Source organism: Odontesthes bonariensis, chromosome 18 (assembly GCF_027942865.1).
Source record: "Odontesthes bonariensis isolate fOdoBon6 chromosome 18, fOdoBon6.hap1, whole genome shotgun sequence".
Classification (NCBI taxonomy): Eukaryota; Metazoa; Chordata; class Actinopteri; order Atheriniformes; family Atherinopsidae; genus Odontesthes; species Odontesthes bonariensis.
The window spans coordinates 31264493-31290570 of record NC_134523.1 but is presented as its reverse complement, the minus strand read 5'-3'; the positions used below and the strand labels follow the sequence as shown (position 1 = coordinate 31290570).

At 42.7% G+C, this 26078-nt stretch overlaps 1 protein-coding gene across 2 annotated transcripts in view; it reads left to right on the top strand.

Annotated features, from left to right (window-relative positions):
- abcf1 (ATP-binding cassette, sub-family F (GCN20), member 1) overlaps nt 1–26078 on the top strand; it is a 56445-nt gene that overhangs the window by 22457 nt on the left and 7910 nt on the right. For both annotated transcript variants that reach the window (XM_075450468.1, XM_075450467.1), the window contains 9 exons: nt 679–801; nt 1386–1486; nt 2863–2948; nt 3040–3179; nt 20625–20773; nt 20850–20933; nt 22371–22495; nt 23015–23127; nt 25417–25591. In XM_075450468.1, the coding sequence (XP_075306583.1) occupies nt 679–801; nt 1386–1486; nt 2863–2948; nt 3040–3179; nt 20625–20773; nt 20850–20933; nt 22371–22495; nt 23015–23127; nt 25417–25591 (1096 nt within the window). The remainder of the gene's footprint in view (nt 1–678; nt 802–1385; nt 1487–2862; nt 2949–3039; nt 3180–20624; nt 20774–20849; nt 20934–22370; nt 22496–23014; nt 23128–25416; nt 25592–26078) is intronic.

Below are 26078 nucleotides of genomic sequence, written 5' to 3'. Positions count from 1 at the left end.
GTCAAGGGTGTAATTTACTCTGTATGTGTGTGGGGTCGCTGTGCTGTCACCAGGGGGTCTCAGGTGCATATAGGAGTCTCGTGCACTCTTGTTTGTCAGGTGTTTTCACCCGGAACGGCAAACGGTTTTTGATCGCTGTGGCGCGAGGCGCTCGTCATGCCGCTGTTTGTTTGTTTGTTTGTTAATGTTGTGGAGAAATTAGAGTCGAATCCCGCGTTGGTCAGCCGTCCATTGGGGAGTTTATTGAACAAACCGTCACAGCAAATGTGCATACAGAATGTACAAAATGTCCGACGAGCTCATCTTGTGACACCCCTTTTATACAGTTTTATCATAACAAGTGTACGTGGCCCTCTCTGGAGGCGCCTAGCTTTCGCAGTTTATCATAAACACGCTCATTCTAACTATCAACAATATTCATATGAACCAGTCAACAAGGCCCAGGATGTAACTAGGCCAGAAGTCATGAACATGTCATGACATCCTTCTCCCACATTAACATTTACGAAAGAATAAATCCACTGGTGGCAACTTCAAGGAACGGCGTGGACATTCATTTAGACACGGTAGGAGAGCAGCAAGCCAGGACAAGCAGCGTGTCAACCAGCCATCCGACGTCAAATGCCTCAGTAGCTCTTGTAATAGACTGAGCTCCTTTAATAATGTGTGTTCTTCCAGATGGAGTATGAGCGTCAGGTGGCGAGTGTCCGTGCTCAGAATGCTTTGGAAGGAGATTTCTCCATATCTCAGGCTGAGATGTCCTCCAGACAGGCTATGCTGGAGAATGCCTCTGATATTAAGGTAACAAATTTACTACAATCAAATGTTAGAATTATTTTCTCTTGTGCTGTTAAACAAACTGAACAGAAACCTAATTATTTGTAATAACTTTACGTAGAAGCATTTTTTTCTTCTATTCCTAGGTTGATTTTTTTTTTTTTCCCTCTTCCCAAGTCAGTTTATTTATGTAGCGCCAAATCAGAACAAATATCATCTCAAGGCACTTCAAAGATAGTCCAATTCAAGCCAAATACAATCCAATTAATTGTAATACAATCACAATCCAGTTCATTAAATCCCAGATTGGTCCAATTCACATGGAGCCAATTTAAAAAAAAAAAAGCAGCCTTGCTAAGGAAACCAACAAATTGCACCGAAACTTCTCTTCTATGCAATTTCCCGCCCTGACCGTGCACAAGGTGACTGTGGAGAGAAAAAAACTCCCTTTTAACAGGAAGAAACCTCCATCAGAACCAAGAACCATCTGCCTGGACCAGCTGGGGTTTGAGAAGACAGAAGAAAGCAATGAAAACCCAGTCATGAAAACATTGCATGTGCAGCATTCTTCAGTGTTTGCTGATAATGGTCTGTTTTGTATCTTTTAGCTGGAGAGGTTCAGCATATCTGCTCACGGCAAGGAGCTTTTTGTTAATGCTGACCTTCTGATCGTGGCAGGAAGAAGATATGGCTTGGTTGGACCAAATGGGTAAAAATCTTTTTTTTTTTTTTAATTTTTGTTAGAAATAGAGGCACTTGTGTTCCTAATAATTAAGTTGAAAATTTAAAAACAGTTTCCTGGGGCGGTCGGTGGCGTAGTGGGTTAAGCAGGCGCCCCATGTACAGAGGCTACAGTACTGTAACACCATTCAAAGAATACCTGTTGGAACAGGGAAACACGAGTTAATGACCACAATAATGTCACATATACATAAAGAGAGTAAAGTGAGGAAAGGTGTGACAGATGAGGCCCCCCAGCAGTCTGGGCCTATAGCAGCTTAACTATGGGATGTTTCAGGACCACCTGAGCCATCCCTAACTATAAGCTTTATCAGAAAGGAAAGTTTTAAGCCTGGTCTTAAAGGTGGAAAGGGTGTCTGCTTCCCGGACATTTACTGGCTGCTTATTCCACAATAGAGGGGCCTGATAACTGAAGGCTCTGCCTCCCAAACTGGCAGCTGGTTCCACAGAGAGGGGCCTGATAACTGAAGGCTCTGCCTCCCAAACTGGCAGCTGGTTCCACAGAGAGGGGCCTGATAACTGAAGGCTCTGCCTCCCATTCTACTTTTAGAAACTCTGGGAACCTCAAGTAAACCTGCAGTTTGGGAACGAAGTGCTCTGTTAGGAAAATATCTTACAATGAGATCTTTAAGATATGATGGAGCTCGGTCATTAAGAGCTTTATATGTGAGGAGAAGAATCTTAAATTCTATTCTGAATTTAACAGGGAGCCAATGAAGAGAAGCTAAAACTGGAGAAATATGATCTCTCCTGTTAGTTCTCATCAAAACTCTGGCTGCAGCATTTTGGATCAACTGAAGGCTTTTCAGAGAATATGTGGGACAGCCCAATAATAAAGAATTACAGTAGTCCAATCTTGAAGTAACAAATGCATGAATTAGTTTTTCTGCATCACTCTGAGACAAGATGTTCCTGATTTTAACAATATTACGAAGGTGAAAGAAGGCAGTCCTAGAAACCTGTTTTATATGCGAGTCAAATGATAAGTTCTGGTCAAAAATAACTCCAAGGTTCCTCACTGTAGAACTAGAAGCCAAGGAAATACCATCTAGAGTAACTATATAGCTGTTGTTGGTGGTGAAGAGGTCAACAGGAAGTGGCTCTATTAGCAACAGTTGGAATGGGTACAGCGCCACCTATCATGTATGACACGCTTTGTGCCTCTGATCCCATTCATTCACTGCCATATATCCAAGGAGAATTACCCTCGCTCAAATAAGGAGCAGAACCCAACTGTAGCTGCAATGGAATTAATCTCACCATGGTAGACCCACTGTGTGTTGCTCGATGTCCACATTGACAGATTCTTTTTCAACATCCTCTCGTGTTCATGTTGTCTTTCAGCAAAGGAAAGACCACATTACTGAAACACATAGCCAACAGAGCTCTCAGTATTCCTCCCAACATTGATGTACTGCTGTGTGAACAGGGTGAGTGACTTGTTACACTGTGCTCTCCATCTTTCTATCTGTGTCTTTGTGTTACACCGTACTGACTTTGTCATGTGTCTGTTTCTGTTAGAGGTGGTAGCTGATGACACACCGGCGGTGCAGGCAGTGCTGAAGGCTGACACCCGCCGTCTGAAACTGCTGGAGGAGGAGAAACAACTTCAGGTTCGCTTGGATAAGGGAGAGGACAGTGTGGCTGAGAGGCTCGACAAGGTGAATATTTTCCTGCCAGATGCAGGTCTGCTTCACCGGGAGACTAACCTTTGTTAGATCAGGTACTCGCAGTCCTGCTGCAGGTGGGATTTCCCACCCAGTGCCATTTGGTCTAACAGTAGTTGTGTGATTTTATTATTATTTGGAGCTAGACAGTTGTATGCAGGATCTTAACTGTTCTTTGGGCTGCACTCTTCTGGAGATCTCTGATGTGGTTTATGGGATATTTTGAAACCTTTCTCCCAGTTTGGTGTCATAGCCCAGAGTATTCCCTTTACCACTGGTATTAGGTTCAAGGTAATCCGTCTTGTAAATTAGTGTGCAGCAACAGTAACAGACAGCCATTCCACACGTATAAATCCATATATCAGATAAAACATACATTAAAGCAATACAATGTAACTTCTCAAAAAGCCCATTATGGAGCTCCCCCTACAGGCTTGGAGGTAATGTACGGTTACACTGTCGTAAATACAACACCCTTTCGCTTTCACGTTTCACGTTTGTTGACGAACCGGCGAGGAGTCAGAAGGTGCAAGCTATGTCGACCGAGAAGGTAAGAGTAATCAAATGTACCTGGGAGCGTGAGAGGGGTCTATTTGTTTTTGCGGTAGGTGTGCCAGTAAGTCGAAGTACTTCCGCTCAGCTCCCGGGCCGGTCCAGCAAAGTTACATAGCGCAGTTTTTCCAACTCAGACCCCCGAAGGGCATAGGAGACAGGCCAATCGTAATATTAAAACTCATTCTAGCCGCACAATTTTTGGGGGTCCTAGCAGCGAAGCTGCAGGAACCCATTGAAATAGTAGCTTTTCCTATTATTCCTCTACTTTCTTCTGCAATTGAAGTCTATGGCAGCCCCATGAACGCTATGGTAAAAAGTTGTGAAATTTGGCACACGTAATCAGCCAAGTGCCAAATTAAAACTCAAGAATTTTCATGCCCCAAGAGCTTACGCTCTAGCGCCACCAACACGTCAAAGTTCAAAGTGCATTCAACCTAATAACTTTGGACTACTTTGTCCAAATTTCACAAATGAGGCATCGTTGGAATCCTTGGATCATGACGAGTCCAACGCACCCTATGACGTCAATTTGCGTATGCCTAGATTTTCCGCCATTTTGAATTTAATCAAAAAGCTTAAAAAAGCATTTCGGGTCACACAGATTGTCAAATTTTCACGAGACTTGGCACATAGACTCTTAAGACCAATCTGCACAAAAGTTAGTGTGGAATTAAGTAGGCTTCCGATTTTCCATAAAAGCCAATCAAACTCGAGGTTGACGCCCCCAAACCGGAAGTGAGGCCATATCTTGGCAACCATTTGATGTTATGACGTCAAACTTCTAACACAGACTCAAGACCAAGATGGTAAGAGGCCAACGAAGTTTGGTGACGTTTGGCCTATAGGTGGCGCTATATGTAGCAAGAATGCATTTTTGCTCATATCTTTGGACCCCTTGGTCCAAAATGTCACAAATGAGGTACCAATGGAATCCCTGGATGCAGCCGAGGTCAATGCACATCATGACGTCATCAGCGCCATCTTGGATTGTCCGCCATTTTGAATTTAATCGAAAACTTTCAAAAAGCATTTCAGGCCACTGAGATTGTCCAATCTCGACGGAACTTGGCACATAGAATCTTCAGACCAAGCCGCACATAAGTTATCATGTGGATTTTTTTATTTCACTTCCGTTTAACCGCGACAGCCAATCAAACTCTACGCCGATGCGCAAACGGGACATTTGGCCGTATCTCTGCGATGCATTGATGTATCGATGCCAAACTTGTTGCATGGACTCACAACGCATTCCTGAGCAGCCTAAGCCTTGCCCATTGTGCCATACTGCTAGGACCCCCACATTGCTGCTTGCAGCTATATTTTTCAAGCTGTTATTTTAAGGTAGAAATGTTACATTGTATTGCTTTAAAGAAATAACAGCAAATACAGGTTTGTGATAAAAGTATTAAAAGGTCCAGGTAAATTGCCAGGGTAAAAACAAGATGAGAAAAATGAAATATCAATAAAATGACAGAAATAAATAATCATTGATTGTTAAAGAAAGTCAATTTCTGCAGGGACAGAGGAGTGCTTCTGTCTTAAGGCTGAGTTATACTTCTTTTAACTGCCCTTGCGCTTGCGTCTTGTGCTTGTGTTAATGGCTCGAGACGTTTATGCTTCATTTAGCTTTGCCGGTGCTTGCGTGTGCTGCGTGGCGATTCACCGCCAGGACAGTAGGTGGAGTAGCGGGTTTTTTCAATGACAAGCCTACTACGATGAAAGGAAATTCACCGCCAGGACCTCTTCGGCAAGTCTCTCTTCGAGTGGATTCATCATGTCTATGGGATTCATGCTTCTTCTTCTTCTTCTTCTTCTTCTTCTTCGCTTTCTACCTTGGCGTTTGAAAACAGCGGTCTTTTATTAGGGGATGAAACCGGAAGATGAACACGCCGCCGGATGTGATGTAGATAGTGGCTTGTGCTCGCATCCAGAGTGGCTACTCTATAGCTCTGCTCGCGTCTTGCATCTTGCGTGAAGTTTAGAAAATTGAGGTGACACACACAAGCACGCAAGGGGGGGCTTGCAACCGTGCAAGGGCTTGCGTTGCGTCTTGCGTTACCGACTATAAACGAGGCTTTAGTCCTGCTCTTCGGGGCCCTTTATCTGTGACCTGACAAGTAAACCTCAAACTCATTAAAAGAGGGCGACTGGGCTCAGGTATGGACTACTGTTGCCATCACTTCCCACATCTTTTCAACTTTGTCTTTTAGCCCTTGGTGATCTTCAGACTTCCTGTGTTCCTTCTCTTTGATATTGCTGTATATTATGTTTTGATGTTTTTGGCACCTTTTGTAAAGGTATTTTCTCAGAATGAGTTTGACTTAAACATGGCTGTGAGTTTCTTTGCCTTCTGTAGTGCCGAAATAGCTTTGTAACCAGGAACTGAGATTCAGCCGGCAATCTGGAGAGATTTTAGTCACAATTCTTGAATGCTTAAATTGGCCTGAACTGAATTGTATTGACTCCCAAGACATTCAGGACTGTTTGGTTAAGAAAGTGAGGATGGAGGGAAGGAGTATGCCAACAATTACAGAGACAGCAGCTGCGTCACATTCTTACCAATGTTTAGTTGCTAAGGAACAAACTCAACCACTCACTGAAACATGGCTTAAAGAGCACTACTCTGATGCAGAGCTTACAGATAAATCCCAGGGTGGAAGTGAGTGCTTGTGAGTACCTGAAGCTGTGAGAGCTTATCTGTTGCTTCAGCTGACAAATTATGGAAAAAATAGTTTTTTCTGTGCTTTAGAGCTAAGATTTGAAAAAAAGAAAATATCTCAAATTACACGCTGTTAGATTTTCAAATTAACGTCACTCCTTAAGTTGACTTCGCATCCTCTGCTAAGCCCCGCCCACTCACATCCACCCTGCTGGACGGATGAAGCCAGCTTCTGGTGGAAATGTTCTGCTGTCAGCTGCACTGAGGAGCATGCATCTTCCATCCAGCAGCAGTCTCAGAGGATATCAGAGCCCAGTGGATAAACTCTATCTGAGGCTAATGTTCCAGCAGAGTTGGCTAAAGACTGGGGATGTGCAGCAGCCACTTTTCATCCCACTGTTTTAACAACTTGGTCCAGTTCAACGCTGGACTGAAGAAACTGAGCCACAAAGAGGATCAGTTCCAACTCTCAGAGCCTGAACTTCAGATCAGGGAAATGGAAGCATCTGAGAAAGAACTCGTCCTGGTTTATTTATTAAGTTATTTTCTCCTTTAGCAGCAGCTAACGCTAACAGCTTAGCTAATGAAGGTGACGTACACCAGCTTCTAAAATAAAAAAAAATCAAGTTTATTTGTATAGCACATTTCATGTACAAAACAGTTCAAAGTGCTTCACATAAAATAAAAGCATTGCAGCAGGGAGTGGAAGAAGCATTAAAAATACATAAAAGAATATAAAGAGAAACAAATAAAATCATTTCAATTAATTTAAAAACAAGCAACAGTCCAGATAAGTTCAAAGATATCGTGCAGATTTCATGCATAGACACATGAGAAAATAAATGTTTTTAACCTGGATTTAAAAATGTCTCCATTTGGTGAAAGTTTAATCTCCACTGGCAGTTTGTTCCACTTGTTTGCAGCATAACAGCTAAATGCTGCTTCTCCATGTTTAGTCTGGACTCTGGACTGGACCAGCTGACCTGAGTCCTTGGATCTAAGAGCTCTGCTGGCTTTATATTCTCTGAACATATCACAGATGTATTTTGGCCCTAAACCGTTCTGGGATTTGTAAACCATCAGCAGGCTTTTAAAATCTATTCTGTGACTGACTGGAAGCCAGAGTAAAGATTTTAAAACTGCTGTGATGTGTTCAGATCTCTTAGTCTGGGTTAAAACTCCAGCAGCAGCGTTCTGGATGAGCTGCAGATGTTTAATGCTCTTTTTGGGAAGTCCAGTTAAAAGAGCGTTACTGTAATGGAGTCTACTGGAGATGAATGCATGGATGAGTTTCTCCTGGTCTTTTTGGGAGAGGAAATCTTTAATATTTGTTGATGTTTCTGAGGTGGTAAAAAGCTGCCTTGGTGACAGCTTTGATGTGGCTGCTGAAAGTCAGATCTGAGTCTATCAACACTCCGAGGTTACCAACTCGGTCAGTGATTGTAAGGTTCCGAGTCTCAAGATATTTACCAACGCTGACCCTCTTCTCTTTGATACCAAACAGAATGATCTCAGTTTTGTCTTCATTTAATTGTAGAAAATTCTCTCTCATCCAGGTGTTTACTTCCTCCAGACACTGACACAGTACATCTGCTGGGCTGCAGTCGTCCGGTGACAGAGACACATAAAGTTGTGTATCGTCTGCATAACTGTGATAATTGATGTTAAAGTTCTGTAATATATGACCCAAAGGGAGCATATACAAGTTAAACAGAAGAGGTCCAAGAATTGACCCCTGGGGGACTCCACAAGTCATGGCCACTCGCTCAGATTCATAGCTGCCAATTGTAACAAAATAACTCCGGCCTTCTAAGTAGGACCTGAACCAGTTAAGGACCGCTCCAGAAAGTCCAACCCAGTTTTCCAGCCTGTGCAACAGGATTCTGTGATCTACAGTATCAAACGCAGCGCTGAGGTCCAACAGAACCAGGACTGAAACATTACCAGCATCAGTATTCAACCTGATGTCGTTTAACACTTTGACCAGAGCTGTTTCAGTGCTGTGATGACGTCTGAAGCCTGATTGAAAGTTATCAAGACTTCCACTTTCATTCAGAAAGTCGTTGAGCTGGTTAAATACAATTTTCTCAATAATCTTAGATATAAAAAATGCCTGATGCCAGTGAGCTGTTAGCTATTTGTAGGAGATCACTTTCTATTGAGGTAAAAACAGTTTTTAAAAAGTCGGATGGTATTATGTCCAGAGTGCAAGTGGTTGATTTCAGATACCGAACTGTTTCCTCTAGGATTTTTAAATCAACAATATTAAATTGTTATTTATAGGTTCCAGACAGATTAGTTTTCTTGTTTGTCTGTGTTGCGTGAATGTTTTGTCAATCGTTTTGATTTTTTTTGGCTAAAAAAGTTGGCAAATTCGTTGCATTTCTCTGTGGAGAGGAGGTCTGGGTTTGACTATTTAGGAGGATTTGTGAGTTTTTCAACCATAGCAAACAGAGTTGGAGAATTGTTGACATTCTTATTAATCATTTCAGAGAAATGCAGCTGTCTGGCCTTGCACAGCTCATTGTTAGAACTACGCAGGCTTTCTTTGTACAGCTCATAGTGAATCTGAAGCTTTGTTTTCCTCCACTTACGTTCAGCTTTCCTGCATTCTCTTTTCAGGTCTTTGACCGTAGTGGTGTTTCTCCATGGGGTTTTCTGTTTGTTTAAAGGATAAGACCGGTTTTTTGACATTGGGCCCTTGATTTCACATTATAACATGATGTTCTACTCACCCCTGCTTGTTGTTGAACATTTGGAGCTGTTCCGAAGATATTCGCGAGGCGTCTGGCTGCTCTCTTGAGATATTCGGCCATGAAACGGTTTCCTATGGGCAAGCTTATACAGGCACAAACTATGCTGTTTATAATTTATTAATTACTGTACATTAGCACTGATAACGTGGAGGTGCGTCGCTTACTTAAAAAAATCCGGGTTACTAATTTTGAATTTTAGCCGAATGAATAAATAGGCAGCAGGTCTGTGGGCTGTCTGTGGCAGTAGCACGACGATGACGTCAGTAACACCCACTTTACGACAAAAAAAATCAAAATTACAATAAACCGGATTTTTTTTAAGTAAGCGACGCACCTCCACGTTATCAGTGCTAGTGTACAGTAATTAATAAATTATAAACAGCATAGTTTGTGCCTGTATAAGCTTGCCCATAGGAAACCGTTTCATGGCCGAATATCTCAAGAGAGCAGCCAGACGCCTCGCGAATATCTTCGGAACAGCTCCAAATGTTCAACAACAAGCAGGGGTGAGTAGAACATGTTATAATGTGAAATCAAGGGCCCAATGTCAAAAAACCGGTCTTATCCTTTAAAGTGCTAATTCAGTGCAACAGCTTCCATTACATTCAAAATTTTTAAGTTGAAATCATCCAGCAGTCCTTCAACTGACTCTGCGCTCATTGTTGGTAACATAGCTATGGCCTCCCCAAACTGAGCACTTGTTTTCTCATTAATGTACCTCTTCTTAACTGAGAAGCTGGTTGTTTGAACATTCTGAGTGATAAATAAATCAAATAAAATACAAAAATGGTCAGACAAGGCCAAATCAATAACCACAACAGAAGAAATATCAATTCAATTAAATTCATTTTTATTTATATAGCGCCAAATACAACAAATGTCATCTCGAGGCACTTAGATAGTAAGTCCAAGTCAATTCATTCTGAATTTAACAGGGAGCCAATGAAGAGAAGCTAAAACTGGAGAAATATGATCTCTGCTGTTAGTTCTCATCAGAACTCTGGCTGCAGCATTTTGGATCAGCTGAAGGCTTTTCAGAGAATATGTGGGACAGCCCAATAATAAAGAATTACAGTAGTCCAATCTTGAAGTAACAAATGCATGGACTAGTTTTTCTGCATCACTCTGAGACAAGATGTTCCTGATTTTAACAATATTACGAAGGTGAAAGAAGGCAGTCCTAGAAACCTGTTTTATATGCGTGTCAAATGATAAGTTCTGGTCAAAAATAACTCCAAGGTTCCTCACTGTAGAACTAGAAGCCAAGGAAATAGCATCTAGAGGAACTATATAGCTAGACAATTTCTCCCTGAAGCGCTCAGGTCCAAAGATAACGACTTCAGTTTTGTCTGAATTTAGAAGCAGACAGTTCTGAGTCATCCAGGTCTTTATGTCTTTAAGACATGCTTGTAGTCTGACCAACCTAATGGGTTCATCTGGTTTTATAGATAAGTACAGCTGAGTATCATCAGCATAGCAATGGAAATTTATGCCATGCTGTCTAATAATGTTACCTAATGGAAGCATGTATAAAGTAAAAAGAATAGGTCCAAGCACAGAACCCTGGGGAACTCCATGACTTACTCTGGTGTGTGAGGAAGATTCTTCATTTACAAGAACAAACTGAAATCTATCAGATAAATATGACTTAAACCAGCCTAATGCAGTTCCTTTAATCCCAATAACATGTTCAAGTCTGTGTAATAAGATACTGTGATCGACCGTATCAAATGCAGCACTGAGATCCAACAGGACAAGCACAGACACAAGTCCGCTATCAGAGGCTAAGAGGAGATCATTGGTAACTTTCAGCAGTGCAGTTTCTGTGCTATGATGCACTCTGAATCCTGACTGAAACTCTTCAAACAGATTATTTCTGTGTAAGTGATCACAAAGCTGAGCTGCAACTATTTTTTCAAGAACTTTAGACATAAAAGGGAGATTGGATATAGGTCTATAATAAGCCAACACTTCTGAATCAAGAGTAGGTTTTTTAAGTAAAGGTTTAATTACAGCAACCTTAAAAGTCTGAGGTACATATCCTGTCAACGAAGACAGATTGATCAAATCCAATATGGAAGTGTCAATTAATGGGAAAACCTCCTTGAACAGTCTGGTTGGGATTGGGTCTAAAACACAAGTTGATGGTTTAGAAGAGACTATTGCTGTTGTTAGTTCAGAGAGATCAACTGGACAGAAGCCGTCTAAATACAAATCAGGTTCTAAAGATACTTCTAAAGCTGCTGGACTTGATGATACATCAGTGATAATAGTGGGAAGGACTCATCAATCTTCTCTCTGATAGAAACAATTTTATTGATAAAGAAGCTCATGAAATCATCACTGCTGAGAGTTAAAGGAATAACTGGCTCAGCAGAGCTCGGACTCTTAGTCAGACTGGCTACAGTGCTGAAAAGAAACCTGGGATTATTCTTATTCTCTTCTATCAATGATGAATAATAAGCAGTTCTAGCTTTACGAAGGGCTTTCTTATACATTGTTAAACTATCTTTCCAGACTAACTGAGACTCTTCTAAATTAGAGGAACGCCACTGTCTCTCCAGCTTTCTTGCAGTCTGCTTTAAAGCACGCAGCTGTGAATTATACCAAGGAGCCAACCTCTTCTGACTGATTACCTTCCTTTTCAGAGGGGCAACATTGTCCAGTGCTGTACGCATTGAAACTATAGTGCTGTCAACAAGAGAGTCAAGTGCTGCTGGAGTAAAGTTTAGGTAGTCGTCCTCTGTCATATCTGCACATGGCAGTGAAGAAAAGGATGATGGAATTAATTCTTTAAATCTGGTTACAGCATCCTCTGATAGACACCTTCTATATGTAAATTTCTTCTCAGAAACTGTATAGTCAAGTAATGTAAACTCAAAGGTTATCAGAAAATGGTCAGATAAGACAGAGTTATGAGGGAACACTGTTAACTGTTCACTCTCAATGCCATAAGTCAGCACAAGATCAAGGGTGTGATTAAGGCAGTGAGTCGGTCTGTGAACACTCTGAGAAAATCCAATAGAGTCCAATATAGAATTAAAGTTCATATTCAGGCTGTCATTTTCAACATCTACATGAATATTAAAGTCACCCACTACAATGACTTTATCTGTACTCAGCACTAACTGGGATAAAAACTCTGAGAATTCAGACAGAAACTCAGAATAAGGGCCAGGTGGACGATACACAACAACAAACACAAGAGGTTTCTGGGATTTCCACTTTGCGTGGGAAAAACTGAGAATCAGAGATTCAAAAGAGCTCAAACTAATCTTGGGTCTGGGACTGATTAGTAACCCTGATCTGAAGATAGCTGCCACTCCTCCTCCTCTGCCTGTGGTTCCAGGAACGTGAACATTTAAACAGTCAGAGGGAGTTGCTTCATTAATGCTAACATGATGCTAACATGATGCTAACATGATCCTCCTGCTGCAGCCAGGTTTCTGTAAGACAAAATATATCAATATGATGATCACAAATCAACTCATTCACTAAAAGAGACTTCGAAAGGAGAGATCTGATATTCAGCAGACCACATTTAATAGTTTGATGTTTTTGTTCAGTTAAAGTTTTTGTGACACCTTTAGAAATGAGCAGGTCCAGAATGTGACTTCGAATGTGGGTAGGTTCTGTTACATGTTGCCACAAACCAAACATGTCCAGCACAGAAGAAAATTCTTTGGCATTACCATCCGTCATGTTATCTATGTGAATGGATCAGCTTTGGATCAGCTTTGAATCAGCTTTGAATCAGCTTTGGATCAGTTTTGGATCAGCTGCTCCCACATGTGATATTAAGCACAGCATCCAAAGCCGTGGAGATAAAATGGGTTGGAGGTTCGGGTTTTAATGGGAAAGAATGAATGTGTTGAAAACAACAATCACTTTCTGTATTTGGGAGTTGAAAGAAAGATGTTACAGGTTAATGTGGAGATATTTTTCAGCCTCCTCAAAGACTTGATAGAACACGTTGGATGGTAAAATATGAAAGTGAACAGGATGCTGTATAGTTTAACTGGATGCTTGTGGGACATCGTAAAGATTGATCACATTTCTGTAGAATGATAAATGAAGCTGACTGCTAACGTGCATGCACAGCAACTTCATGTTTGCTGTAAAGATAGTTACTTTTAGCACAGAAACTCTGACATTTCTTCAGTATGATTTAGGAATTACAATATGAGTTACTCCACAGATATTACCCAGAAGCTTTTGGGTGAGGCTGAGGAAGAATCTCTGAGGCTGCGCACATTTGGTGCTAACATGAGTCCTGGGTAAACCTTAAAGGCCTCTCGGTACGTGTGTTCTCACCAGGCATGACGACGGTGACTGGATCTCAGGTTCTGTGTGCTCATAAGCATGAAACAGCTGTGAGCTGAGCAGCAAACGGCATGTTTCTGTGAAAACGATCATTATTCACACAGGAACATGGAACTATCAAACAAGCTTTCAACAGCCCCAGTGAATGAGAAGAGCTCATCGTTGCACCTCTGACGCACACTGAAAGGTTGAACTGATTTCTACACAGCGTGCACATGTACTGATGGAAAGCACTTTACTGCACACTGATCACAGCGGATGCAAGCGTCAAGCCTCCTGCTAATCCACAAGTTGATATTTTCCAAATAAAAAGGGTTGCTTTTCATTGACGAGGGTCCAGGTGGTTCAGTTCAGTTTTTTTTTTTAACCCTAACCCCAAATATCAAACAATTGATTCAATTAGACTTAACCTCATAATTCAGTCAAATTTGTCCTCGGAAGAAAACGCAGCCTCAAAGAACTCAAAAATAAGAGAAATATTCATCAAACTGGCCGACAAAGGCAGCGTGGTGGTGGTGATGGACAGTATCTGTGGGAAGGATACAAACAATTAAGAAATGACACATACTTTTCCAAATTGATAATACTTGATAATAATACACACTAACAATAATACAATAATACACATTAACCCAAATTTTCCCTACTTTCCAAAAATGATATGAGAAAAAATGGAGACTCAGAACCCAGACCCAGACAGTTCTATTTTTATTTTCTTCACTGCCATGTGCAGATATGACAGAGGACGACTACCTAAACTTTACTCCAGCAGCACTTGACTCTCTTGTTGACAGCACTATAGTTTCAATGCGTACAGCACTGGACAATGTTGCCCCTCTGAAAAGGAAGGTAATCAGTCAGAAGAGGTTGGCTCCTTGGTATAATTCACAGCTGCGTGCTTTAAAGCAGACTGCAAGAAAGCTGGAGAGACAGTGGCGTTCCTCTAATTTAGAAGAGTCTCAATTAGCCTGGAAAGATAGTTTAATAACGTATAAGAAAGCCCTTCGTAAAGCTAGAACTGCTTATTATTCATCATTGATAGAAGAGAATAAGAATAATCCCAGGTTTCTTTTCAGCACTGTAGCCAGTCTGACTAAGAGTCCGAGCTCTGCTGAGCCAGTTATTCCTTTAACTCTCAGCAGTGATGATTTCATGAGCTTCTTCATCAATAAAACTGTTTCTATCAGAGAGAAGATTGATGGAGTCCTTCCCACTATTATCAGTGACGTATCATCAAGTACAGCAGCTTTAGAAGTATCTTTAGAACCTGATTTGTATTTAGACGGCTTCTGCCCAGTTGATCTCTCTGAACTAACGACACCAATAGTCTCTTCTAAACCATCAACTTGTGTTTTAGACCCAATCCCAACCAGACTGTTCAAGGAGGTTTTCCCATTAATTGACACTTCCATATTGGATTTGATCAATCTGTCTTTGTTGACAGGATATGTACCTCAGACTTTTAAGGTTGCTGTAATTAAACCTTTACTTAAAAAACCTACTCTTGATTCAGAAGTGTTGGCTCATTATAGACCTATATCCAATCTCCCTTTTATGTCTAAAGTTCTTGAAAAAATAGTTGCAGCTCAGCTTTGTGATCACTTACACAGAAATAATCTGTTTGAAGAGTTTCAGTCAGGATTCAGAGTGCATCATAGCACAGAAACTGCACTGCTGAAAGTTACCAATGATCTCCTCTTAGCCTCTGATAGCGGACTTGTGTCTGTGCTTGTCCTGTTGGATCTCAGTGCTGCATTTGATACGGTCGATCACAGTATCTTATTACACAGACTTGAACATGTTATTGGGATTAAAGGAACTGCATTAGGCTGGTTTAAATCATATTTATCTGATAGATTTCAGTTTGTTCTTGTAAATGAAGAATCTTCCTCACACACCAGAGTAAGTCATGGAGTTCCCCAGGGTTCTGTGCTTGGACCGATTCTTTTTACTTTATACATGCTTCCATTAGGTAACATTATTAGACAGCATGGCATAAATTTCCATTGCTATGCTGATGATACTCAGCTGTACTTATCTATGAAACCAGATGAACCCAATAGGTTGGTCAGACTACAAGCATGTCTTAAAGACATAAAGACCTGGATGACTCAGAACTGTCTGCTTCTAAATTCAGACAAAACTGAAGTCGTTATCTTTGGACCTGAGCGCTTCAGGGAGAAATTGTCTAGCTATATAGTTACTCTAGATGGTATTTCCTTGGCTTCTAGTTCTACAGTGAGGAACCTTGGAGTTATTTTTGACCAGAACTTATCATTTGACTCGCATATAAAACAGGTTTCTAGGACTGCCTTCTTTCACCTTCGTAATATTGTTAAAATCAGGAACATCTTGTCTCAGAGTGATGCAGAAAAACTGCTCCATGCATTTGTTACTTCAAGATTGGACTACTGTAATTCTTTATTATTGGGCTGTCCCACATATTCTCTGAAAAGCCTTCAGCTGATCCAAAATGCTGCAGCCAGAGTTTTGACGAGAACTAACAGGAGAGATCATATTTCTCCAGTTTTAGCTTCTCTTCATTGGCTCCCTGTTAAATTCAGAATAGAATTTAAGATTCTTCTCCTTACATATAAAGCTCTTAATGACCGAGCTCCATCATATCTTAAAGATCTCATTATAAGATATTTTCCTAACAGAGCACTTCGTTCCCAAACTGCAGGTTTACTTGAGGTTCCCAGAGTTTCTAAAAGTAGAATGGGAGGCAGAGCCTTCAGTTATCAGGCCCCTCTCTGTGGAACCAGCTGCCAGTTTGAGAGGCAGAGCCTTCAGTTATCAGGCCCCTCTATTGTGGAATAAGCTGCCAGTAAATGTCCGGGAAGCAGACACCATTTCCACTTTTAAGACCAGGCTTAAAACTTTCCTTTTTGATAAAGCTTATAGTTAGGGATGGCTCAGGTGACCCTGAAACATCCCATAGTTAAGCTGCTATAGGCCCAGCCTGCTGGGGGGCCTCATCTGTCACACCTTTCCTCACTTTACTCTCTTTATGTATATGAGACATTATTGTGGTCATTAACTCGTGTTTCCCTGTTCCAACAGATATCCTTTGAATGGTGTTACAGTGCCGCCGCCGCGGCCCCCTCCCCCCCCTTTCTGTCTTCTCAAACCCCAGCTGGTCGAGGCGGATGGCCACCCTTCCTGAGTCTGGTTCTGCCAGAGGTTTCTTCCTGTTAAAAGGGAGTCGTTTCTCTCCACAGTCGCCTCAGGCACGCTCAGGCCGGGAGATTGGACCGAAAAACAAAAAGTTTTCAGTGCAATCTGTTGGTTTTCTTAGCTAGGAAATTGTTTTTGAATTGGCTCTATATGAACGAATTGGATTATTTTATGAATTATGATTATTATTAATTAATTGAATTCCAATTGGCTTGAATTGGACTTACTATCTAAGTGCCTTGAGATGACATTTGTTGTATTTGGCGCTATATAAATAAAAAAAATGAACTGAATTCTATTTACTTCCCAAAATTCACATGGAGCTAGCTAATTGGAGCAAACCTCTCCAAATTCCCCCCAGGTGGCCTATAGGTCAGCTGAGTTCATAGACTACTATCTGAACCCATTGGCCACTAAACACCAAAGTTATCTGAAAGATACCTATGATTTCATCGATGAAATAAATATCCCCACTAATTCCATACTATTTACAAATGATGTTGACAGTTTATATGACATAAAAGAAGGCATTCAATCAATTAGAAACATATTTTTCAAATTTCATGACAAAAAAAGACCAGACAAAGAACTATTACAGTTATTAGAGATCAATTTGACCAAAAATGACTTAGAATTTGATGGACAATACTTTCTACGACTAAAAGGCACAGCCATGGGTAAGAAAAAAAAAAAGTTTCCCCTGCATATGCAGATATTTTTCTGGGTGAATGGGAAACTGCTGCACTGGAGAAATGTGACAAAAAGCCCATTAACTACTACAGGTACCTGGATGACATCTGGGGCATCTGGACCGACTCGCAGGACGAGTTTAATGTATTTTTAGACACATTAAACAATCATAATCCCTCAACAAAATAAAAATCCACAACGGACAATAATTCCATTAACTTTTTAGACACAACCACATTTAAAGCAGGGCTCAGTAATACGGGGTTTGTTTACCATGCAATACACACCCCAAAGCTGTAGGGGGAGCTCCGTAGAAAATAAGCGACAGTCTAGCCAGACTGTCGTAAACCCACCAGAGGCAATTTACGGTTTATTTGTCCTGGGTCCGCATGAGAAAGTGAACACAGTCACACACACACACCCAAATAGTAATAATAACAGTCCTAAAAAGATCATTCTGGAAGCGATCGTAGCATGGCCTAATTTCATTACACCAAGACCTACTACTTGGCGCAGGAAGACTGTGTGTTTGTACAAATGTAGTTCTACAAAAGTCCTTATAGCAACATCCACTGAAAGAAACACGAACGGACATGTCTAGTCCTAGTGCTATAGCCAGCCGCTTCAGAAACAGAGAATTCACTGCTAACTAGTGATGCTCCGATCGATCGGCTGACAATCATGATCGCCCGATAATGCCCAAAAATAGCCTGATCGGCGATCGGAAAAATATGCCGATCAAAAACCGATCACGTGACGTAAATTACTAGCTTTTTTTTTTTTTACTAGCGACCACTTTCTAATGTGGTACGTGACGTGTGTACAGAACCAAACAGGCAAAACCTCTACAGTGCATCTCGACAGCATGACCTCTCCTGTCTCCTGTCTGGAATTTCTTCAAAGTGTGTCAGAAAGATGTGAAACTTACTGCGGTCACGCCATCTGCGCTTTGGAGAGGCACGGTCGCGCTAGCTACACTTGAAAATCGAGTGCCCGTTTACATCGCGTCATACAGTAAAGTGTGTGAGCGTATTTATGGTGCATTCAAGTGCACCCCGTAAACTCAGAAATCTATATCGAAGTTGATTTTTCATTTGTTGGAATACATACACCTGTCATTACTTGGTTGTTTTTTTTTTTACTACATTCTTTTTAATGATTAAAACAAAATAGAACAAAATTATTGAAGCATATTCAGAATCAAACTCATTTCTGCATAGTCAGATTTGAAAAATTAATTTAGAACCAAATCAAAATGTTCTCTGCCGACTCCACCAGATTCTTGTTCTACATGTCCCCAGCTACCTCTGGGGTGATTTTCAAGTCATTTCACTGCATCATTGTTTAATAATCTGTTGCTGAAATCATACCCAATGGATGATGTATATGGGCAGATTAAAATATTAATAGAAAATTAAAAAAACAATTGTTTTCTGCAAACTCCACCAGATTCTTGTTCTACATGTCCCCAGCTACCTCTGGCGGTTTAATTTCTATAAATGGTGCACTCTCTGCTAGATGAAAGGCATGGAAATGTCCGATTCCTTCCGTGATCGCCAGTGATCGGCAATCGGGCAGATCATGATTTTGGTGATCGGTGATCGGTCCAAAAAATGCTGATCGGAGCATCACTACTGCTAACCTGCACACGGCAACTGCTCAACATTTGTCTATATACTAGCAGCTACATCCACTGATGAAAACGGTGGTTAGCTCAATGGCTGCTAACCAAACATCGTTTTCACAAGTTTTGACTTGGAAAATGTAACGATTTTAGCCGTAACCGCATTCAATTTAGCCGTCGACAGCTAATGGAGAGGGGGTGTGTCTATCAGGCTACCTGGCTCGGCTCAGAGCCCTTTACGACCTGCCGTGAAGCAGTAGTTCTCGGCTCTCGTGTGTCGCGAGACTTCCAGAGCTAAACAAAGCACGCGGCGCCACAGGCAAAGTTGCAAGCGCTGTTTCGGGCTAGGGCCACCAGATGGAGATGGAAATGTCACCGTTTTCATCGGAACGGGTCAGCCAAGCAAACTGATGGTTGCCAAGCAATTTTATGACCATGAAAAAGTTGCATAGCATATCTTTAAAGGACACAATTTCACTCAAAACAATCAATTGGACATAAAAGTTTATTTCAAAGACACAGACACACATGCACTATTACGCAAAACTAGTTATCATCCAAAACACACATTTCCAGGACTCATTAAATCCCAATTATTAAGATCACTGAATTTGTACACAAAAGAGGATTTCAAACCCGCCGCTACGGTGTTGTTCTTTCCTTTGTCCACAAGAGGGTGCTCTTTCTTAGATCCTGCTTCAAAACCTTTCTCCAGTCCAATCCCACCCAGGTGCTCTCCTCTTCGTCACCACCTACTCACCGTCCACTGTAACCCTGCTGGGAAAAATTAAACATGATTTTATTACTATTGTAATGGATAACCACCCTGAAAATGACTTCAGAATCATTGGTGCGTTTAGAAAGAACAGGTTTTTAAGACTTTTTCACGGGGCAGTGTCACTTAAAGCAACTGTGTATGTGATTGTATGTAAACAGTGTGGCATTAAATATGTGGGGGAAACAGGAATACAGACAAAATATAACTTAATACTCACCGCCATGTGGTCCAGCATTTTGTCAGCCGTGGGAGATATCCACGTCTTTCACTTATTTCTTGGTCGGCACGTTAACATTCTCGATACAGTGATCTTAAAATGAAGCTAACTTTCTTAGCTTGTGATTCACCGAGCTAGCTGTAAATGAGCTGGTTCAGGTCCGGACTCATTAAAAGGCGACTTGCAGGGCAGAGCCAGAGCTGTGCAGCTGTGCTCTGTATACTCTCTCTCAGAAATGAACATCAAAGAAGAGCAGTAGGTTCACTGTGAATCATTCATGCGTTGCACATTTTAATTCTCCCAGAAAACATCCTGGTGGTAGCTCAGCTGCTTGTTTGGAGTCAAATCTTTTAAATGATGTGTCCTGCACCACCTCTGAACGTTGCTTGGGTTCACCCTGAGTGTGATTACACCTGTAACCCTAACCTTAACCCCTGTACTTGGAGCTGTCCACTTGTGCTCAACCACCTAGGACACATGTTAGCACCAGGTCTGAACAGCCACCCAGATCTCTTTAACAAACCAGGCTTTTTTCAAAGTTCTGGGCGGTGAAAATGTGTTTGTACAATCTCACTGTGAACTAATCTTGGCACTCCCTTAAACGATTGGCTTGGAGCTGATCTATTTCCTGGTGTATCTTTGTGTTTCTTTTTGTGTCAGGTCTACGAAGAGCTAAGGGCAATTGGAGCTGCAGCAGCTGAGCCAAAGGCCCGAAGAATCCTGGCTGGTCTGTCGTTTACCCCCGAGATGCAGAACAGACCAACCAAAAGGTTCTCTGGAGGGTGGAGAATGAGAGTTTCCCTTGCCAGGTAGATCATGACAAACTTGTCCAGCAGAAACCAGTCGGAGGATATTTTCACTCACTCTTACCCTCTGTGCCCACAGAGCCCTGTTCATGGAGCCCACCCTACTGATGCTGGATGAACCCACTAACCACCTGGACCTGAACGCCGTCATCTGGCTTAACAAGTATGAAACAACTTTCTAATGACCCTAAATTCCGGACTATAAGCCGCTGCTTTTTTGCCAGGCTTTGAGCACCGCGGCTTATAATACGGTGCGGCTAATATGTTCTTTTCTCTTTTTTTTTCATGCCACCAAAAACATTTTGCCTCGTAACATTAGACCAATAAAATTAATGAATAGTTCACAGTGGTCCAATGAAATTGTATGATAAATCAAACACACTTCTTGTAAATTGGTCATTTGTACTCAGCCTCAACATGGAAAACAATGATGCACATGAGGCAGCTTTTAAAGCTATGGTAGGTAATCCTAGAGAGCTAGCAAGAGAGCTAGCAAGATTCGAAAGTGTCCCCTCCTCTAAGCTCCACCCCCCCCCCCCCCCCCCCCCCTCCCCATTCCGTCAGTGCTTCATCCAAAGCCGGTAGAACCGCGTGCGCACACGGAGCAGGGAGCCGACAGAGGGGGCGTAGGCAGAAAGCAGAGGCATCTGATTGGTTTTTTGTAGGTGCTCCAATCCGAGATCAGCGGGTCAGCTTTTTCTCAGTCCTGCAGCTGCCACAGAGGTCTGATTATTTTCGTCCCTTTTTCTAAATACATCTTGTATAGATTTCTCTCAGGATACACGGACCATTTCACCCAGTATTACAAAATGTGTTTCTGAACAGGATTACCAACCATGTCTTTAAATTAAAGGCGATCTTTTCCTGGTAGGAAAGGACTGTGTTACAGGCACAGTTTGAAAAAAAAAAAAAAAAAGCATTTGCAGTATGTATTTGTTTATGTTACCATACGCATTGAATTAAGTTTTAAAATCCTCATTTTTCTGTGTAAGTATCTCATATTACAATGTGGACAATCCAGAGCGCCTATTCAAGTACAAAATGGATTTTCTTTTTAAGATTAGAGGGTGCAGCTTATATTCAGGTGCGCTCTATAGTCCGGAATTTCTGGTAAATGTCTATTCAGTGTTTCCCGCAGGAAATTGCTTAGTCAAGGTGGTGAGTCGTCGGCCGGGACCAGGGGTTTTGCGCGGATAGCGTTCCGGGGGGGGGGGGGGGGGGGGGGTATTTGGAATGGGACGGGGGCTGTTAGAGCAATAACGAAGCTGTTTAAGAGCTGTAACACTTTTTTATTTACATTATTAACTATTTACATTAACAACCAGTAGGTGTCGCAATTCAATGTTATCAATGCTGTCTTTTAATGTCTGAGCCTGGCAAAGCATTATTACTTTGGTTTTAAAAAAAAATAATAATAATAATTTTTTTTTTTTTTTTTTTTTTTTTTTTTTTTTTTTTTTTTGGCAAGGCGGCAGTGCGAGTTTGCTAAGGCGGCCGCCTTAACTATAATGCGCTGCGGGAAACACTGCTATTCATATATGCAACACTGTTCCTGTCCATGCTGGTCTGTCAGTTTCTACATTTTCTTTTCTACTTCCAGTTACCTTCAAGGCTGGAAGAAGACGCTCCTCATAGTGTCCCATGACCAGAGCTTTCTTGATGAAGTATGCACAGACATCATCCACCTGGACAACCAGAAGCTCTATTATTACAGAGGAAACTACTGTGAGTACGGGACTGGATAGTGTAGTGGTAAAATTGCCCCCTTTCATGTAGGTGACATGTGTTTGAATCCCCTGCATTAAAGGTACTACCTCCAGTAGGGGGCCTTAGGCAAAACCCCCCTTACCCTACCTGTAAGTTTCTTTGGATAAAAGCCAAATGCATAAACAACTATCTTTGTGCATCACTCTTAGAATAGACTGTTTCCTGTTGATTCCTTGATGAAGAAGGAGAATGTCTGCTGAGCAGCTTGTCTGTGTACATCTGAAGTTACTGCCCATATTTGTCTCGCAGTTTTCTGGCATATTTGAATTTTGTTCACTTGGAATAAATCAGCTTTGAGTAACTTGTTCTGAAAAACAGGGGTTTAATGAGGGGTTTCAGCAGCCCGATGATGGTGGATGAAATCTGTGAGATCTGTATAAAACTATCTTTCCTGGGCTTGTGTTGTGGCAGCTGAGTAAAACACAAACGGCTCACATCTAACAGTGGAAGACTTTTTATTCTTCTTTCTCTTCAAAGTGACCTTCAAGAAGATGTACGTGCAGAAGCAAAAAGAAATGCAGAAACAGTACGACAAACAGGAGAAGAAGCTCAAAGAGCTGAAGGCTGGTGGCAAGTCCACCAAACAGGCTGTGAGTATATGCAGCCCCTCAGCTGAGACTTCATCATACAAATGCTCTCCAAACATTCCACACAACATTAAACCCTAAAATAAAATGCACAAATACTGACTGTGGCATGTCTGTGATAACATATACCGATCAGCCATAACATTATGACCACGTTCCTAATATCGAGTAGGTCCTCATCATGCAGCAAAACACTGAGCAGCCAGGATGTGGACAACGAACATCTGAGGGGTCCTGGAGTGTTGGGGCTCTGTGGGTTGTGTGGTCTTTGCGGATTGGGTTGCTTCCCACAGATCCCATCAGATTGGTATGTGAGGGGTTTGGAAGTCAGGGGAACACCTCGAACTCTTGGTCGTTGTCTTCCTTAGCAGTTTTTGTGGGGCCTACTGATGGAGGCAGCTGATGTAAGGGAAGGCTGTTGCCACAATGGGACAGGTGATAACCGGTTGGCCTAAAATATTTAGGTCGGGTAACATCCATGTAAAATTCAGGATTTAGGTTTCCAGCAGAACATTGCATTTTAACATGATCTGTGTTTCTGACTTCCCCTGTCAGCGGTGTTAATGTTATGGCTCATTACCATGCTTGATACAACATCCACTAGTTGGTTGGAAGTGATGTGATGATGCAAAAGTTTTCAGTGGGTTTGGAAGTGGCTGTACAAAGGATAATTGCTAATAATACTATAACTTAAGCGTTCCTGTACTGTATGCGGAGCAGTGCTCGAACACCGGGGGCAGAATCTGGGTACCAGCTGCTTACATGGGGATGGTTGGTGTAGATTACCTATACTTGCTGCATTTAACATGCCAACTGAGGGCTGTAGAGTCTGAGATGTAGCTCTTGGGTATTTGACCTTGGGGTGGGCTGGTGTTCCTGGGCTGGTGTTGCTGGGATGGTGTTCCTGGGCTGGTGTTGCTGGGCTGGTGTTGCTGGGCTGGTGTTGCTGGGATGGTGTTGCTGGGCTGGTGTTGCTGGGCTGGTGTTGCTGGGATGGTGTTGCTGGGATGGTGTTGCTGGGATGGTGTTGCTGGGCTGGTGTTGCTGGGCTGGTGTTCCTGGGCTGGTGTTGCTGGGATGGTGTTCCTGGGCTGGTGTTGCTGGGATGGTGTTGCTGGGATGGTGTTGCTGGGCTGGTGTTCCTGGGCTGGTGTTGCTGGGATGGTGTTCCTGGGCTGGTGTTGCTGGGATGGTGTTGCTGGGATGGTGTTGCTGGGATGGTGTTCCTGGGCTGGTGTTGCTGGGATGGTGTTGCTGGGATGGTGTTGCTGGGCTGGTGTTGCTGGGCTGGTGTTGCTGGGATGGTGTTGCTGGGATGGTGTTGCTGGGCTGGTGTTGCTGGGCTGGTGTTGCTGGGATGGTGTTGCTGGGCTGGTGTTGCTGGGATGGTGTTGCTGGGATGGTGTTGCTGGGCTGGTGTTGCTGGGCTGGTGTTGCTGGGCTGGTGTTGCTGGGCTGGTGTTGCTGGGATGGTGTTGCTGGGATGGTGTTGCTGGGATGGTGTTGCTGGGCTGGTGTTGCTGGGCTGGTGTTCCTGGGCTGGTGTTGCTGGGATGGTGTTCCTGGGCTGGTGTTGCTGGGATGGTGTTGCTGGGATGGTGTTGCTGGGCTGGTGTTCCTGGGCTGGTGTTGCTGGGATGGTGTTCCTGGGCTGGTGTTGCTGGGATGGTGTTGCTGGGATGGTGTTGCTGGGCTGGTGTTCCTGGGCTGGTGTTGCTGGGATGGTGTTGCTGGGATGGTGTTGCTGGAGTGCACAGCTTATAGTGGTCCTATGGACAGATGCACCTGTCTCCTCTGTGGAGCTTTCCAGCTCCTTCATAGGAGACAGGTGTTACCTTTTGTCTCTTTGTTTAATGCCCTCCTTACCTGGACGGCCCTCGGGAGAGCTCTTTGGTCTTCATGGTGCCTCTTGATTAGTGGTGTTGCAGACTCTAGGGCCTTTAGGACAGGTGAATGTATACTGAGATCATGTGACACATGGCGTGCACACAGGTGGACCTGATTTAACTACTTATGGGACTTATGGAGGTAATTAGAATCTTATTTAGTGGCTTCATAGCAAAGGGGGTGAATACATATAGATTCACCTCTTTTTGTTTTTGATTTGTTTTTTAGAATCAGAAAAAATCTATATTTTTATTTATCTTAACCAATTTGAACTATTTTATGTAGATGTTTTTTACACAAAGTCCTCTACAGGTTGTAATGTAAAACAAAGATTAGAAAAGTGAATGCTTCTATTCGCCCATTGTCTCAAGCTGATACCAGTTTGGTTCAATTGTTCCCTCTCAGGAGAAGCAGACTAAGGATGTCCTGACCAGAAAGCAGCAGAAAGGCAAGAAGAAGGGAAACCAGGAGGAAGAGAGCCAGGATAGCACAGAGCTGCTGAAGAGGCCCAAAGAGTACACTGTCAAGTTCACCTTTCCCAACCCACCTCCACTCTCCCCACCCATACTGGGACTGCACAGTAAGAAGATGCACTCATGCTGCAGAGCTTTCACCTCCCTCTAATCCAGAACACTCACTGAGTATTCTAGCTGCTCAGATTACACGCTTACTGTCCCACCTCTGACACTCAGCTGTATCATTGACTAGGAGTGCTTTTTAAAAATCAGCGGGTCCTCACACTGAGGGTCCTCACACTGAGGCAGGGGGTTCTCTCACTGAGGGTCCTCTCACTGAGGGTCCTCACACTGAGGCAGGGGGTTCTCTCACTGAGGGTCCTCACACTGAGGGTCCTCACACTGAGGCAGGGGGTCCTCTCACTGAGGGTCCTCTCACTGAGGCAGGGGGTCCTCACACTGATGCAGGGGTTCCTCACACTGAGGGTCCTCACGCTGAGGCAGGGGGTCCTCTCACTGAGGGTCCTCACACTGAGGCAGGGGGTCCTCACACTGAGGGTCCTCACGCTGAGGCAGGGGGTCCTCACACTGAGGCAGCGGGTCCTCTCACTG